The following is an 18,662-nucleotide window of genomic DNA, read 5'->3' as shown; positions in this document are numbered from 1 at the left end:
TGATAGATCTCTGAATTATCTTTCCAACGCCACTGAAATCACCTCAATCCGAGCTCTAGAACTCCAGATATGATCGTTTTAGTAAAACAGTTTTTAATCCTGCGAATTTATCCAAACCTACGAATTTTTAACATTAATTCTATAATAATGTTATTTAATATCACTTATACCATTAATTAAAATCTACTAAATAATTTATAAAATCCTAATAAACTTTCATATTGGGCTTTAATTAAATGATTACCTACCTTGTAAAAATACCATAATATTTTACTTTCGTAGTTAATATAACTTTAACTCTCTCTAGAAAATTGGTACAATAATCTAAGCAACAATCTCAACTCACTAACAACACAAATATATAAGATAATTATCCTCACACAATTAATATCCCAAGGAGAGAAAAAAAAATTAAATATTATTTTAATCTGGATATTACATCTTCATCTTGGACGATCTTCACCCTTTTGTCCAGCTTTCCGATCCAACTCACTAAGATAGCATCTGAGTTCAAGTAGCTTGGCCTATAAGAAGAAGAAACAAATAAACAAAGTTAGTCCAGAATCACTAATCCAATTGGATAATAATTCACTAAAACTCTTAAAGTTTATAGAAAGAAATACCTTGTTTCTTTGCAAGAAGTTTAGGACATTGGGGTTTCCAATGACCTTTCTCATTGCAGTAGAAACACTTTCCTTTTAGAGCATCACCAGAAGCAGCAGCCTTTTTGTTTTTCATGGCTTTGGCTAGCTTCTTGGTGTTTCTCCACTTCTTCTTAGATTTGGGTTTTGAAGTAGAGGCAACATTTGCCTCAGGTTTAACCGTCCCATTACCATTGCTAGAATTTTGAAGTTTACCCCCTTTCTTCTTGGGGCCTCCAATCACATTTTCATATGTCTGAAGGTCATTGACTAACTCATGAAAGTCTATGTCCTTTTTATTCATGACATAATTTGATGTATAGGGCAGAAATGATGGAGTCAGACTATTCAAGATAAGGCTTACTTGAGTAGTGTGATCCATTTCAGCACCATGATCCTGGGCTTCTTGGAAATAACTTACCATTAGGAGAACATGATCACGCACATTTTGATGGGGTTCCATCCGTGCATTGATGTATTTTTTAGTCGCGTCAAAGCGAGACTGAAGAGATGCCCTACCGAATAGCTCAGTTAACTTCGTCATAACTTCAGCAGGCTTTTCGGTTTTAGAAAACCGAGTTTTAAGGGTGTCAACCATGCTGGAAAGCATGAAGTATAGAGCTTTATTGTTAGCATTCTGCCAACGCTTATACTTCTCTTTAACAACTTCGGTTGCATTGTCACCCGACACTTCAGGAGACGGCTCAGTTAACACAAACAATGCACTTTCTCCTATGAGAGCAATATTAATGTTCTCATTTCATTTTGGAAAGTTAGATCCATTTAGCTTATTTTCGGTCAAGAGTGATAACATGGGATTCATCATGGTTATAGTGGATACTACAAAATAATAAATAGAAATCAATTATGGTTTAACACAAAATCCAATTCAGATTTAATAAGCACATAGTATGTAGGAATGATAAGAGAAAATTTTAAAAAAATACAATCCTAAATAATTTCCAAGGTTTTCAACAGACTGATATCAGTGTCCCGTTTAGGCGAGAGTCAAAGCTACCATCCATTGAATAGAGTTGTTTAAACATTCTAGCAACCTTTTATTCGATCGATCAAGATTGGAATCCAGCGTTGTCCCGCTTAGGTGAGAGTCAAGGCTATTCTATCTTATGAGCTTCTACCATTGTTTCATATTTTGTAAGTCAAATATAGTCGCCACCATTAGGGTGATCCATACCATATAAAACACTCCAAAGCTACTTATCTTTCGAGATTAAACGGTACTAACTTGCTAATGAACGTTCCTCCATTAGGGAGGATTACTCACTAAAACAAAAGCTATGTAAAACCAACAATAGAGATCGAATATCTTAATAATAATAAAGCTTATTATTTAAAATGTATTTTCTTTATTATTTATAATAAAATATATTCATTAAATATTAAATTTAGAATTAAAATTCTAAATTAGAATTTAATTTAATATTTATAAAATTATACTTAGATGGTGATTGAAATAAATTGAATTATTTACATCTTAGTAGTAATTTTTATATATAAATATTAAGAAAATTATTTAAGTTGTATTAATTTAAATTAATTTGCAACTCAAATTAAATTTTCATGAGAATATATTTATTGTATTTTGAAAAAGAAAGTATAAAACTTTACTATTTTCGAAATACTTAAATAATAATTACTTAGAAAAAATACTTCAAGCAAAAATATCACCTATCTAGATTTTTCTTTGACTAATTAATTCAATTTCTAATAATATACTTTAATTCATTTATTTTAAATTAATCATTTAATGAAAAATCATTGATTTAAGTTGGTCCAAGAATTAATTAAAATAAATAATTAATTTACAACTTAATCTATTTTTCAAGATAAATTCAAAATCATCTTGCATAATTAAATGCAATTTCGAAATTGATTAATAAAATAAAGAAAAAATATATTTTGAAAATTATTTAAATTTAAGTTGAAAAAATAAATTTCAACTGAAAATAATTTTCTATTTAATTAAGTGTCATGAAAAAGAAATATTTAAGTATCATGATGAAAATCAACTTAGATATTTAATTTTCAATTTAATTAAATGTATTAAATTCAAGAAATATATAATTAAGTGTAGAGAAGGCTTAATTATTAATTTCTAGTTTAATACTAGAAAAAAAATGTACTTAAATTAAATTGTACCAAAATTAATTATTTAAATAATTAATTTCACAATGTATAATATTTTCCTATTTAATATTAGAAATAATAAGTAGTCTAGAAATAACTATCTAGAAAATATCTTATTGTACTAAGTATCTTTTTCACAAAAATTTGAAAAAATATCTGATTTAAGTTGTTATAGAAAAAATCTAGAACTTAAATATTTTCAAATTTAAATTTAATTAAATATCAAAAATTAAGTTGTAACCACTTAATTTGAAAAATATTCCATTTTAAGTTTAAAACTAACTTAAAAAATATCTTAAGAATCTTTAATAACTAATGCCTAGAATTCCTCAACTTAATTTTAAATTTAAATAAAATATTCAAATTTAAGTTAGATAAGAAAAATCAGTTAATATAACTAATTTATAACTTAAATAGGAATATTTAATTAAATAAGCTTCAGAAATAATCTAGTTAGTTAAAATTCTTTATTTAATTAAATACAAGAAAAATACAAATAGTTTGTCTAGAAATAATATCTAAAACTAAGAGTGTTTTTCTTAAAATTAACTTTAAAATATGAAAATGAAAAAAAAAATCATATATTTTAAAAGTTAATACTGTTGCTAATCAATTTTATTAGGTTAAACTAATTTAATTAACCTAGCACAGTTATTCAAATCAGGCAAATGGGCCTTCACAATTGGGGTAGTTCATGTGAGGGGGAGCTGGGTTCAGTATGTCGTACCCACTTCTAATGGCCCCCAACTCTCACACAAGGCCCAAAAGAGAGGAATTTAACCTTAAAATAAATAACTGTTATTAATTGAATAGGTCCAAATACTAAATGGACCTAAATAAAATCTATCAGGGTGTGACATTTTATTTAGCAACAACCTATATGCATCTATAATAAAATAAACATATAGGCTCACACAGGCACACATTTGGATGGATCCTATCATGTCATAGTCATACACAGATGAAAGAAGATTGTAAAATTTACCTGTTACAAATTATTTACTTGACCTATTGACAATTGAACCATGGGTTAAAATCAAATCATTGGATCTGTCAACAAGTTAACCATGGTAATTTAGATCAAGCAATAATAGGTTTTATAAAACTTACACATAAGCTAAAACACATACTCCTGCAACAAGGTTAACTGGATAGTCGGATGTAGAATTTATTTAATTTTAAATAATTAAATTTCGAAAAATAATTAAATAATAAAAAATATATATATTTTCGAATTTTAAAAAATAAAAAAATAATATTTAAAATTAAACCTATAATTTTTGAAAAATTAGGTTTCAACTAACCTAAATATCATTTCAAAAATTTGCTAACTACTTTTTTTTTTAAAAAAAAAATATTGTTATTTTATAAATTAAATATTCAATAAAAATTAAAAAAGATAAATAAATATCTTTTTCAGATTTTATAGTTTAATTTAAATGAATAAAATAACAAAATTTAAAAGTTAGCAAAATATCTTATTTCTATTCAAAATATCATGATTATAGTTATCTTATTTTAAATTTAAATAAGGTCAAATTAAAAAAAATATATTTAATTTAACAAAAAAAATTAATATCTGACCTTAAATTTAAAAATAAGATAAGATATAATCAAATTTAAAAATAAGATAAAAAATCAAGCAAAAAGATAGATTTTACTTGTTTTCAAATTCAAATTACACTAATATCTAAGATTAATTTTAAAAAATTCAAATTAATTTATTTCTGATATTAGATTTAAAAATTGAAAAATGAAAATCTAAATACAAAACTACACAAAAAATCGGAAGTTAATTCCATGAAATAGCATGAAAAATCGAAGAAAAACGAAAAATTGCGAGCTGTACGGACAATATGCATTGCATACTGCCCGCGCGCAAGGGGGAGTGCACGGCCGAGAAAACTCGGCCCAGGGGGAAACCTGCAGCATGTCTGCGCGCAGAGGAGGGGTTTTAGACACCCCTGGGCGTGTTGCTCAGACAAAACCTTGTCCGAACACGCGCCTGACCGAGGATCACTCGGTTCCGCGCGCGTGGGTGAGTGCTTCATTCCGATATTTTTTCGAAACTTCAAAAAATCATAACTAATTCAAATTAAATTAAAATTGAGTTCTGTAAAAAAGTAAATTGCTTAATTTTTTCCATACTATCCAACAAAAATAATTCCAGAAACAGAATTTCAATTATTTTGTACGAAAATTCACAAACATCAATCAATCATCATATAACACACAAAACAACATGAAACCATCCAAATCACAAACAATCGTTTTAAAGTCCAAATTTCTTGCAAGCAAATCAATTACCATGGCTCTGAGGCCAGTTGTTGGAATTTATTTTACCAGGATCTTAGATCTACTCACAAGTATGTTGTTTAACACCCTAAATATGAACTTTCTAAAACGATAAATAAACACATATAAAGTTAAGAAAACCTTACATTGATGCAGTGGAATAATGTCTCCTTCCACTCAGATCTCTAACCCTTGTATCCTTTCTGTCGCAGAGTATTATCAAGATCTGAGCCCGAATGTCCTTCTCTTTGTGTGTGATCCTTCACAGTCTTCCAATCTATGATTGAGGTACCACTTGCTGTGTGTGGGCACTACATTTATCACCGAGGGTCGAAATTATGAAGAGGAAAAGAGAGAGGTATAGGGTCGGCTATAGAGAGAGAAGTGGAAGGCTCAGTTTTTCAAAAAAAAAAAACAATCTTTGATTTTCTGAGAAAAAGGTTATTTTGAACTGAGCCATCACTTTCTATTTATAGACAACTACTAGGTTTAGGTTAGTAATTATTTGGCATTAAAATAATGAAAATATTAATTTGAAAAAAAAAACTGCTTAAGTGGCCGGCCAAGGTGTTTATTGGGCCTCACTTGGTTTTTGCAGTTTTCACAATTTTTATTTCTATTTTCTCAAAAATGTCAATTTTCTAATTCTAACCTTTTAAATGCCAAAACTAATTATTTAATAACTAAAATAGATTATTAAATAATATTGTCATTTAATTTAATTATTAATTAGACACATAGAGTCTCTTAATTAATAAATAAACCTAGAATCTCTTTTCTTTACAATTTCACCCCTGCTTAGTGAAAATTCACAAATTAGACATAGTCTAACTTTAGAATTATAATTGATTAATCACAAATCAATTATTGAGTCTTACAAGCAGTATAGTCTCAACTAGAATGGGGACCATGGATCTATATGCTGAGCTTCCAATAAGTGAACCGAATTTACTAAGTAAATCCCTACTTATTAATTCCTCGTTGAATCCACTCTTAGAACTTAGAATTGCACTCTCAGACTTATATAGAGCATATTATATGTTCCACGATATAGATATGCTATCTCATTTAACCATTGTTATAATCTTATTGTGATCAAAGATCCTCTATATAGATGATTTACATCGAGATGGGATAATTTTACCGTTCTCACCCCTCAACGTATTTTGCCCCTTAAAACACTTAGCTACCTGTAAATGATGTTTAGTGATCTAAGAATTAGTCACTTAAACAAGAGCTCATCCATTTACTTCTATTTAGCTAAGCTCGAAGGGAATCATCACTTGACTTCTATACACCAGTAGAAGCTATAGATTCCATATTTATGTTCAGCACTCCCACTCAATCATACTATCATGTTCCCAAAATATACGTATCACCCTGACCCAAAAGTAGGCTTAACTAATAAATCAAAGAACATGAATAACACTCCTGAGTTGAGCCTAAGCATATCAGGATTTAGATTCTTTTAATCTTAAGATCAACTACTGATATTGACTTGGAAAGATACAACGGTAAGTTTATAATATCTTAACTAAGTTCAATATCGGTCCAGTCCAATGTATACTCCATACATTCGAAACTAGTATACTTTACCAATGTCCTGGAAAGAACATAACACTTACTCCAAGTGTAAGTACACATCATCGCTGATTATCACATCAGTGTAAATCCAAAACACTGATGAAACAGGGACTTAGTCTTTTGATTCATATAATCACAATCACATTCCACTGTGTTGACAATACTGTAATTGTGAATAAATATATGATCTGGACTTAACAGATTTTGTGTGTAAATGTAATAAACATATTAAACCATTAGCATGTAAAATTCATGCAAACATAAATCACTTCAAATTTCTTATATTGATAACTAATCAGATTGTAAAGGGTTTTATTTAGGGCACAAAACCCAACACACATGACATACATGGATAAGTGAAGCTAGGAGAACAATATAGGACTACTTCTTGTTAAAATGTTTGAGTAAATTATTAATGGTGATTCAAGATAGAAGAACCATTGATAATTTACACAAGCATCATCATTGTCATTTTCTTTTCTAGCAATAGTGAACCACATTAGAAGGAGTAATAATCTCATCTGACATAGCTTGTTCCTTCTAAATTTAATCGCCATGTTATTATTATGTTGGATTAAAATCCTCAATATGGTAAGGCTTTAATAATATGCGTTGTGTTTTATGTGACTATGGTGATGAGTCTCTATCTCATGTATTCTTCAAGCGTCCTTTGGCTAGAAAATGTTGGTTCTCAACTTAGTGAGGCATTCGAAGTGAGCCCTTGCGGTTTGAGTCTACTCTTGAGATGGTTTCTTGGATTTTAAACCCCTTTTCTGGTGCGATTGTTGTGGGGGAGAGGAAGAAGATTACTCAGGTGGCTGTTGGTTTGTGCATGGACTTATGGAAGGTGAGAAATTCTACCTTCCATGAGGGGAGTATTGGCCCACCTAAAATTATTATCTGTAGGACTTTGAGTGATATTGAAGAGTTTCGTCGAATCAAGTTTATTATTTCGAATGATCCCTCTTCTCCCAAACAATTGGTGACTCATTCTCGTGGAAATGGTATGAATGTGCTTGCAGATGCTGCTGTGAGAGGTTTCGTGGCTTTTGCTGTTGTCCTAGCCTTGAATCAAGATGATCAAATTGTGGAAGATTTGTCGGCAAAGGTTTAGACCTTGTCTCTGCTTGAAGCTGAAGCACATGCCTTTCTCCTCGTGACTTCTCTTTGCTAGATGAGTGGATGTGAAGCTAGTGTGGTTCTATCAGATTGATATATCTGATTATTCGATTGTCAATTGTAAAGACATTTCTCATTATTAATAACAGTTGAATATTATGATATATGCATGAATGTTAAATTATTAATATTAATATTGAAAAATTTATATATAAATATTGAAAAATTTCTTATTCATACATGAGGTTGGGACTTGTAGTTGTATGGAGAATTAAGATCACTTAGCCATGAATAAAATAGTCACCAACATATTAAAGTTTAAGAATCTTTAATCAATGGTTGTCAGTGCAATTCATTGATACCCATTATTCGATACAAATAATCTCGATTCAGATTACTGATGTAGCATGATATCTAAGTGAAGTTGTTGTATATAATAGAGATTATATATGATAATGACTGATATGAATAAAGTTGTCTTTATCAAACTTATTATTTACTATAAAGACCTAATTCATATCATAAAGATGATCAATAGTAGATCAGCCTAAATCTTGAGTAATCATGAACTCATATTCATGTTATTGGTTCTTTGATTCACTCATTAAAGTTTATCACAGAAGATGATTCTTACAACTTCTGTTTTGGGAATCTAATTGTGGATGATTGGGAACATTATCTACAATAATAGAATCCTAACTTTCCTAACAAATCGAATGTTAGTTTGCTGTAAGTGTTAATTCTAGAACTGAAAAATTGTGTACAAATTTAGATTTGAAGTAAATTATACTTTCACTAGTAAGTTAACGGTACTAAAAGATAAAGAAGTAATTAGAAGGGTAAAATAGTAATTTGGCCAAAACTAATTACTAGGGGTGTTCATAAAAATCGAAAAATCGAAACCGACCATCAAACCGACCAGACCGTAACCGAATTTTCGGTTCCACGTCATCACCGAATTTGGCGGTCGGTTTCGGTTTCGGTTTTTTTGACACGGCGGTCGGTTTCGGTTCTTGAAATAAAAAAATAGTTTAACCAAAAAACCGTCAAAACCGCCTAAAACCGCCCAAAACTGCCAAAAACTGCCTAAAACCGCCAAACTGAAAACTGCCAAAAATCGTACGGTCGTTTTTATATGATTATAATTTCTAAACGGTCGGTTACGGTTTTCGTAAAATAAAAACCATAACCGACCGGTCGGTTATAAAATTTTAAAAACCGACCATAACCGACCGATTTTCACCCCTACTAATTATGAACCAACATAAGGAGGGCTAATCACTAGAATTGATTATAGCAATAGACACTGCAGTAAAATTCAGTAAATATAATTATATAATAGGTTGTTGGAGCAATTTGGTCGACGGAGCTAGCAAGTCGCCGAAGAAAAAGAAAAAAAAGGGAGAAAGGCAGAGACGGAGGATGATGGTTTCAGTTTCACTCAGCAGTAGTGGGAGAGTAGCATCGGCCATTAGAGAGAGTGATTAGACTCAACCATCAGAGAGAGAGAGAGAGAGAGAGAGAGAGAGAGAGAGAGAGAGAGAGAGAGAGAGAGAGAGAGAGAGAGAGAGAGAGAGAGAGAGAGTATCTGGTTTGGTTCGTTTGAAAAGAGAGGGTAAATCCTAATGCATTTTATTTAAATATGATATTTTAAAAAATATTTTACCTAAATATGACATAATTAAACCCATATAAAAGCTTGTTCTTAAAAAAAAGGAGGTTTTTATAAAAATACTAGATTTTGAGCTAAAGTTTATAATTATACTGTCAAACAGAATTTTTTACAAAAATACTGTCTTTTTATAAAACAACCGTAAAACAACGAAATATAACAATTAAAATAGCAGTGGAACAACTAAAAAATAACTATGGAACAACAGTGAAAACTTAACACAATACACAGTATACAGTATAAAACTTACATAATATTTTTTTTAAAAAAATACAGTATTTTTGAAAAAATCCTGCTCCACAGTAATAAAGTAAAAAAAAATAAAAATAAAAATTTCAATATGTAGTGTAAAAACCAAATATATATAAGGCTGATTAGTATTTTTTTTTCCCCTCGAATTTTGACATATACCAAATCATGCCCCTTGAACTTTTTTGGCAGTTAAAAATTTCCCTTGAACTATTGAGATTGTTAGATTTAAAGATTTCTGTCTAATTTCATTCAATTTTCCTGTTTCAGTGATAATTTATATAATAAATCATGCTCCCTAGACTTTGATATCTACAAAATCATGCCTCTCAAACTTTGATATATACTAAATCATGCCCCCTGAACTTTCATCCATATTAGAATTTTTTTACTAAAATTAAATAAAAATCCTTAAATCTAACAATCTCAATAGTTCAAAGGAAATTTTTAATGGCAAAAAAAGTTCAGGGGACATGATTTGGTACATGTCAAAGTTCGGAGGAAAAAAAAATCCTAATTAGCCTATATATAAAAGCCCAAAAATAAAAACAAATACCATAAAATGTGACCTAACCTAGAATTATCATATTAAGGTAAAATATTTTTGAAAACTCATATTTCAAATAATTTTCACTAGTGCAGTAGTGCTATATCTTTCCTTGCTTAAAGGTTGGATTTTGGACTAAGTCTGGCTAAGCCTAGAGCCTATCTAAATTATGGCCCATAATATATGGGAACTTTTAGCTTAAAAAAATAAGAAACTTATAAAAATATTGAAATTTAAGTTATTTTTACAAAAATACTGTCACACGGAAATATTTTCAAAAATACTATATTTTTATAAAACACCAGTAGAACACAAAACAAAACAACTCAAAATAATAGTAGAACAACTAAAAAATACCAGTAGAACAAAAGTGAAAACTTAACACAGTATACTGCAGTATGAAACTTATAAAAAAATACAGTAAAAAAGTAAAAAAAATAACAAAAATTAGTATACCAAGTAAATTTCCCTAAAAAAACATCTTTATTTTGTTCAAATGTTTCAAGACCAAACAAACCTGCCCTTGTTTTTTTATATATATGAAGAAAAAATAAAAACAACAAAAAATTTTACGCGTGCCTGTCTATCTTTGCTTTCATCCAACATTTTTCCAAAAAAGCCATAATTATACAAGTTGTCTTTACACGTGACGTTACAGATTATTACCGTGGACCAATGGTAACTATTTTCACACAAACCAATGATTAAAATTTCAGCATTGTTAATATTTTATAAGATAGAATGTTAATTACAACATCTTATTACAACCTTTTAGTTAATTTTTACGTTTGAAATCACATATTGAAATATTTTTTTTTTCAATTTTTTTTATAACGGTATTCGATATAGTTACATTATCATCCTTGTAAATTTTTGAAAAATTCCGAATAGTTTACAGTACCGAAAATATAATTTTTGATATTCTAATTTACCACGCGCGTTCAAAAAACTTCAAACGTATTTTCTGCACAGTAAATTAAAAAATAAATATTTCGACATGTGTTTTCGAGGATGGAGGTTGACTAAGAGATTGTAACAGGAGGTTGACGGTAGTAATCCTCATTTTATAATTGATTATTAATTAGTAAAATATGTAGGTCCTAATATTAAATTGCACAAAAATATTAGAGTAACTCTAGTAGAAATGTTATGAAAAATGTTTGATGATATAGATAAATTTTTTGTAGGATAAATACTATTTTAAATTCTCTATTTTGCAAAAATTATCGATTAAACCATCTGTTTTGTTAAATGAAAAAATGAACCCTGTATTTTCCAAAATGGTAAAATTAGGACCCTGAGCTTAATTTTTGACAGTTTTTTTTTTTAATATAACCAACTTGAAGACAATTCCTAATACGAATAGATACAAAAAATATAAATAGTTTTGTCATAACACCTTTAGATCGGATTATTATTAAATTTTATTTTGACAAAATATCAGTAGGATCCTATTTGTACTATTTTAAAAAATACATGGTCCATTTTGTTATTTAACAAAATAGAGGGTCCAATTGATAATTTTTGTAAAACACATGGTCTAAAATAATATTTACTTTTTTTGTATTTTTAATTGATGCTTATTATTAGAATAAAAAAAAAAATACCACAAAAAAAATGTCATAACATAGTATTATTTACATATTCTCTTTCTTATTTTTTTATTATTATTTTATCATATTAAGCAAATTTGTTTATTTAATATATATTAAATAATAATATAATATTATTTTAATAATTTCTAGAGATGTTTACTATTAGATTATTTTAAACTTAAAAATAATGTAGACCAAAGATAAAATAAAATAATATAATTTTAAGTGATGTAAAAATTTTTGACACTCTTACAGTTTGTTTGGTACGTCGTAGTGTACTGTATTATATTGTATAGTATTATATTAAATTATATTTTATGTAAAACTATATGTGATATTAACTTTTATGGACATTTAAATATATAATATTTTAGTATAAATTAAAATTTAACATAATATTATATAAAATATAGAAATTTTTACATGAAAAATCCATTTTACACAATTTATTACAAAATTACTCACACACGCCTATGACTACATTTTTACTTACAAAGTTGCTTTTATTACACAAATACCACTTAGTCATCATTCCATCCATCATCAATCAAATCCTACTCTCTTCCCTCTCTTTTTTCATTTTCTATCAATCAATCCATCATTTCACTCTCTTTTTTTTTCTTTTCTTTTTATTTTTAATTTTATTTCAGTTTTTAATTTTTTATTTTTAATTTTATTTCAGTTTTTAATTTTTAATTTTTAATTTTATTTTCAGTTTTTAATTTTTAATTTTTAATTTTTTTTTCCATAACAATTCTTCTTTTATTTTTATTTTTAATTTTTAATTGTAAAGCTAGTTTCTTATATATTGTTAGCTTAAAGTAGGTCTTGGTGATTGATTCTATCAATCAATCCATCATTTCACTCTCTTTTTTTCTTCTTTTCTTTTTATTTTTAATTTCATTCATTTTTAATTTTTAATTTTTAATTTTATTTCAGTTTTTAATTTTAAATTTTTTTACATAACAATTCTTCTTTTCTTTTTATTTTAATTTTTAATTGTAAAGCTAGTTTCTTATATATTCTTACGAAGAAACGGACCTTGATAACATATGGAGCGACTGTGTAGAGAATAAAGCCAGAAAGAGTATAGAAATCATTGTGCTTCTTATGTATGTTTGCTCAACAAATAATGCAGAGATTTCATTGTCAACGTTTCTGGGAAAAAAGCTAATGTTGGTGCTGATGTTCGAACCGAGGTTTGTTTTCGGTTTCTTTTTGGTTTTCTCCCATATTTGAAATTTTACACCTTCTATATGTATTTTTTTAATAAGTTTTTTATCTAGTTGTTTCCTGTCCATTTTTATATCATCAATGGGTAACAATGAGATTTATCATGGATGTTGATGTTCAAAGAGTTTTTCCTGTATTTTAGTTTGTATACAGTTGTTTTGTAGTTTTATTATAGTTTTGCTACTTGCATATGTTATTTCACTATAAAATTAATATGCAACTATTTGCACAAAACTTACTATGTATAACTACTATTTTTTAGTCCCCATCAAATTAAATTCTTGCATAATATATAAACTATCATAAAACGATAATGCAACTATAAGGCAACTATTTGCACTTGCATACAGTTGTTTTGTAGTTTTATTATAGTTTTGCTACTGGCATATGTTATTTCACTATAAAATTAATATGCAACTATTTGCACAAAACTTACTATGTATAACTACTATTTCTTAGTCCCCATCAAATTAAATTCTTGCATAATATATAAACTATCATAAAACGATAATGCAACTATAAGGCAACCAAAACAAAAAATAAATCAAAATGTAACTGTATATAACGTAGATGTATTATTCATGAGGTTTTTTTAAAAATTTTCACATCATACATTGTTTTGAATTTGGTGGGAGGTCCAGATCTGTTTGTTACAGATCTACATTTCATGAATCTGGATTTCGATATTAGGGGAAATTGTTTTGATCGAATAAAACAGAAAACAAATGTGTAATTTCAGTTTCTTCACAGTTTTTCTGATTTTTTTTTCGTCATTTTCAGTTTAGATCATTGCAGGTATTTTTTTCCAGTTGTTTTTGCCAGAATTAATAGTTGTATTTTTCTCGTTTTGGTTTCATTTTGGTTGTTTTGCGGTTTTGAAACGAGCGCGTATTTTCATCTTCATGGTTCGCTCTGTACAGCTGAAGGCTTAGTGCATGTGGTATTTTTGTAAATATTTGTATGTGAACTGTATAAATGTTTAATGGGCCGGCCCAAAGTATTTTTGTAATTTTTTTTCCTTTTTTGTATTTTTTTGTTTTTTTCCCTAAAATATAATATATAATTCAATTCAATATAATACAGTGCAATTCGAGCCCTAAAAAAATACCACTATTGGAGATGCTCTTACACATGACAAGGATACCAATTACCATAGTCACCCTTAAGCATTTATCTTAAAATCCACACTATCATTTTGGCATTTTCTATTAAAAACTCAAAAGTAACTTATCTTTTTTAGCTATTTAAATTAATTTTTATACTCCATTGAGTCTTTCTTGTCCATCACTTTCTCCACTTCAAAAACGCTCATTTTTTTCCCTTGTTTCTCATGGAATCACATTGGTTGAAGTTGAAACATGTTGTGACTTGTTTGTTAGCTCTGTCAGTGACCTTGGTCTCTGCCAAAACAAGTGGTCACTGTAATTTTCCGGCCATATTTAACTTTGGCGATTCCAACTCCGACACCGGTGGCTTGTCTGCCGTGTTTGGTCAGGCACGTTCACCTCATGGAGAGTCATTTTTTCACAAGCCTGCTGGTCGTTACTGCGATGGACGTCTTGTCATTGATTTTATAGGTACATTAATAATCTTCTTCATTAACTTTTCCAAACTTTCTCAGGAAAAAAATTGACCAAAAGGGTCATGAAAGCTTTAATTTGTTAGTAGTAATTATGGTCACCACCGACACTAATAAAAATTCATGAGTTAATGAAGTAAATAGTGTCTATGAAATTTCATTGAATTTGAAGACCAAAAAGACCATTTTGATAATTTAACTTGTTGTTTTTGTTGTTTTTGATAATGATTTTTCAGCTCAGAGTCTTGGATTGCCATATCTAAGTGCATATCTAGACTCAGTTGGTAGCAATTTCACTCATGGGGCAAACTTTGCCACAGCAGGCTCAACCATTAGACCCCAAAACACAACTCTTCGGCAAGGTGGTTTTAGTCCAATCTCTTTGGATGTTCAGTTCAATGAGTTCTATGATTTTCATAGTAGATCTCAAACTACTCGGAGCCAAGGTCAGCAATACTAATAATATCATTTATCTGGCTGGCTCATATATAATATACATAGATTTTAGAGTTTTAACAGTTAGAATTTGCAGGTGGGGTTTTCAAAAAGCTATTACCTAAGGCAGAGTTTTTCTCTCAAGCTTTGTACACATTTGATATTGGTCAGAACGACTTAACATCTGGTTACTTCTCAAACATGACCACATCCCAAGTTAAGGCATATGTTCCTGATGTATTAGATCAATTCAAAAATGTTGTCAAGGTAATGTGACCAACTTTTTTGTTTTGTTCAATAATGTTTTTTTTGTTTTTGAACTTATATTATTTAATGATAATGATAATGGTTTTTGGTAGTATGTATATGGTCAAGGAGGAAGATACTTTTGGATACACAACACTGGTCCCTTTGGTTGTCTACCATACGTCTTAGACAGGTTGCCAGTGGCAGCTAATGAGATTGATAAAGCTGGTTGTGCCACTCCTTTCAATGAAGTGGCTAAGTTTTTCAACCGTGGCTTAAAACAAGTTGTGGTCCAATTAAGAAAGGAGTTACCTTTGGCTGCAATCACTTATGTTGATGTTTACAAAGCCAAGTACTCCATCATTAGCCAACCCAAAAAGCACGGTACATTACTTACATACATATATTGAGAATTTTTGACGAAGTATTTGGAATTCTTAACAAAATGTTAGATTGTGAAGGTTCTAGAAAGGTCATTTTTTGTCAAAAATTATCATCTATCAATTACTCATGATAGATTGTTGGATTAGAATCACAAGTTTTTGTTATACTATTATGTGGAGTGATTAGTCAAAATACACTTATTATGCAAATTGTACATAAAAAAGAAAGAAAGAAAGAAAGAAAGACTATTTCACCAAACAAAAGAAACACCTTTATTATGTGAAAGTGATTGATGCATAAAGACTAATAATGCAGGATTTGAAGAGCCTTTGAGAGCATGTTGTGGTCATGGTGGGAAGTATAATTTCAACAAGAACATTGGATGTGGGGGCAAGAAAATGGTCCATGGGAAAGAGATTTTGGTGGGAAAGGCTTGTAAAGATCCTTCAGTTTGGGTGAATTGGGATGGAGTACATTACACTCAAGCTGGTAACAAAGGGATTTTTGATCAGATTGTAGGAGGAGCATATTCTCATCCACCAATTCCCTTGAACATGGCTTGTCATAGAATTAAAAAATAAACACTTGTTCATGTGTATGTACTACTTAATTTTTGCTTTGCTTCTTTCTTTTGATTCAATGCAATTTCATATGAAATCTGCCTATGAAATTGGATGCATATCAATACCATATTGTCCCTCATTGAAAAACAGAGATTTGAAGACCAACATGTTAAGTCAATCTTATAAAATCAATTGAATTCTACAATAGCTTTCAATTTTTATTATACTTTCAAAGCTATATTACAGTGTAATTTATAAATACAAGGCTATGAAATTTCTTCATTCATATTTCCTCTCTAGTTTGTCTATATAATTTTATTAAATAAATAAAAAGAAAATTACATTTTAAATTTTTTAATAAAACACAAGTTTTTTTTTTTTTTTTTTTTGAATGGTAATAATCTTTATTAACCAACAACTTCTGTTACCAAACATGGCAACAACTCAGTTGGGACCCCCCATACTGAAAATACGCCCAGGGTACAAAATAGAAACTCTTGCGAAAGCATGAGCAACCATATTAGCTGAACGTTTAACAAAATAAACAGAAACATTTTCCATACCAACAAGCAAAGATTTACACTCTTGTATGACAGCACCATACACAGATATCATTTCACTTGAACCTCTTAAAGCTTGTACCACATTAAGACAGTCTGTCTCCAAAAACACCTGCTGCCAAGGTTTATCTTTTAGCCAACTAAGAGCTTCCCTTACTCCAATTGCCTCCGCCAGTAAGGGTTGAACAATACCATTAAAGCTAATGGTGTGAGCTTCGATCAACAGTCCTCTGTCATCTCGAGCAACCAAGCCAACTCCAAAGCCACGTTCTCTTCCGAAAATTGATGCATCTACATTCACCTTGACACCATTTCGTTGAGGCGCACACCATTGTTCATCACCATCACCTTCCATAAGTCCAACCGAAACTGAACTTACCTTGTGATCTTGAGCGGCTAACCATTGGTCAAGATAGTTCTCTGCAAAAGCTACAATTTCCATAGCAGTAGTGGACTTTTTCTTCCAAACCTTGTTGTTCCTTGCTCCCCAAATTGCCCAACAGAGAGTAACCATTCTGCACTTTTTTCCTTTGTCCAGTCCCTTAAACGATTCAACACACCAATCCAGAAAACACATACCAGCCGAGAGGTATGTCCCAATACCTGTTCTTTCCCACACTTGTTTGATCAAAGAACAAGAAACAAGGCAATGGGTAATAGTTTCCTCCTCCAGATTGCATACAGGACACAAATTAGTGACTTGTACTCTCTTTATTCTCAATGATACAAGGGTAGGAAGGCAATTTGTACAACTCCTCCACATCAGGTTTTTTATTTTAGGTGGAACTTTTAAAGCCCACAAAGTCTTCCAAAAGGTAGAAGAGTCAGAATTATTCCCTTGACCAAAGGTTACCTGAGTTAAATTGTAAGCACTTTTCACCGAGTATATGCCTGAGTTTTCATGAGCCCACACGTAGCGATCATCTCCTTGAAAAAGATGAGTAGGAATGGCCTCAATTAACCTTCGGTCCCTATCAACAAACAAGTCAGCTAGTATCTCATCGTCCCACCTTTGATCCTCCATAGACAATAAACTAGCTACCGTAGCATTGCGAAGACTAGGGTGATCAGTTATGACATAAGGATTGTCATTATCTGATAACCAAGGCTCTCCCAACACATGAATATCTAGGCCATTACCTATTTTCCACCGGACCCCTTTTCGAACCAAATCCTGAGCTTCCAACACACTTCGCCAAACATAACTTGGATTATTACCCAATTTTGCCGTAAGATAGTTATCATTAGCAAAGTAACGAGCTTTGAAAATTTTGAACACCAAAGAGTCCTTCCGAGTAAGCAAACGCCAACCTTGTTTTCTAAGAAGGGCAAGGTTAAACTCTCTAAGACTTCGAAACCCCATCCCTCCAACACTTTTATGATGTGTCATCTTTTCCCACGAATGCCAATGAATCCCTGAACCCTTCCCTTTCGATGTTTTCCACCAGAATTTAGCCATATGTTGCTCCATGTCACGGCTTATGTCAAGTGGTAACAAAAACACACTCATGGCATAGCTAGGAAGGGCTTGAGTGACGGTTTTGATTAGAATTTCTTTCCCCGCTTTCGATAGATACTTGGAATCCCAACTTTGAACTTTTTTCCTCACCCTTTCTTTCAAATAGCCAAAGACCGCTGTTTTGTTTCTCCCCAATGTACTTGGAAGCCCCAAGTATTTACTATTATCATCCGCAACAATCATTTGGAGCAGACCACACAGTTGTTGTCTTCTCCCTTCACCTGTATTGGTACTAAAGAAGATTGAAGATTTACCCAAATTGACTTTTTGTCCCGATGCCATTTCAAACTTCC

The 18,662-nt window shown here is 30.3% G+C and overlaps 1 protein-coding gene across 1 annotated transcript; it reads left to right on the top strand.

Moving 5' to 3' along the window:
* The first annotated feature begins 14,317 nt into the window (after window positions 1-14,317).
* On the top strand, window positions 14,318-16,495 carry LOC115714882 (GDSL esterase/lipase At3g26430). Its single transcript, XM_030643643.2, has 5 exons — window positions 14,318-14,660; window positions 14,899-15,108; window positions 15,195-15,364; window positions 15,457-15,727; window positions 16,043-16,495. Exons 1-5 carry the CDS (start codon window positions 14,414-14,416, stop codon window positions 16,306-16,308), a joined length of 1,164 nt encoding a protein of 387 aa, XP_030499503.1. The 5' UTR covers window positions 14,318-14,413; the 3' UTR covers window positions 16,309-16,495.
* Window positions 16,496-18,662: the final 2,167 nt, after the last annotated feature.

Source organism: Cannabis sativa, chromosome 4 (assembly GCF_029168945.1).
Source record: "Cannabis sativa cultivar Pink pepper isolate KNU-18-1 chromosome 4, ASM2916894v1, whole genome shotgun sequence".
Lineage (NCBI taxonomy): Eukaryota > Viridiplantae > Streptophyta > Magnoliopsida > Rosales > Cannabaceae > Cannabis > Cannabis sativa.
The sequence above is the reverse complement of the archived record's forward strand: the minus strand, read 5'-3'. Positions and strand labels throughout refer to the sequence as shown.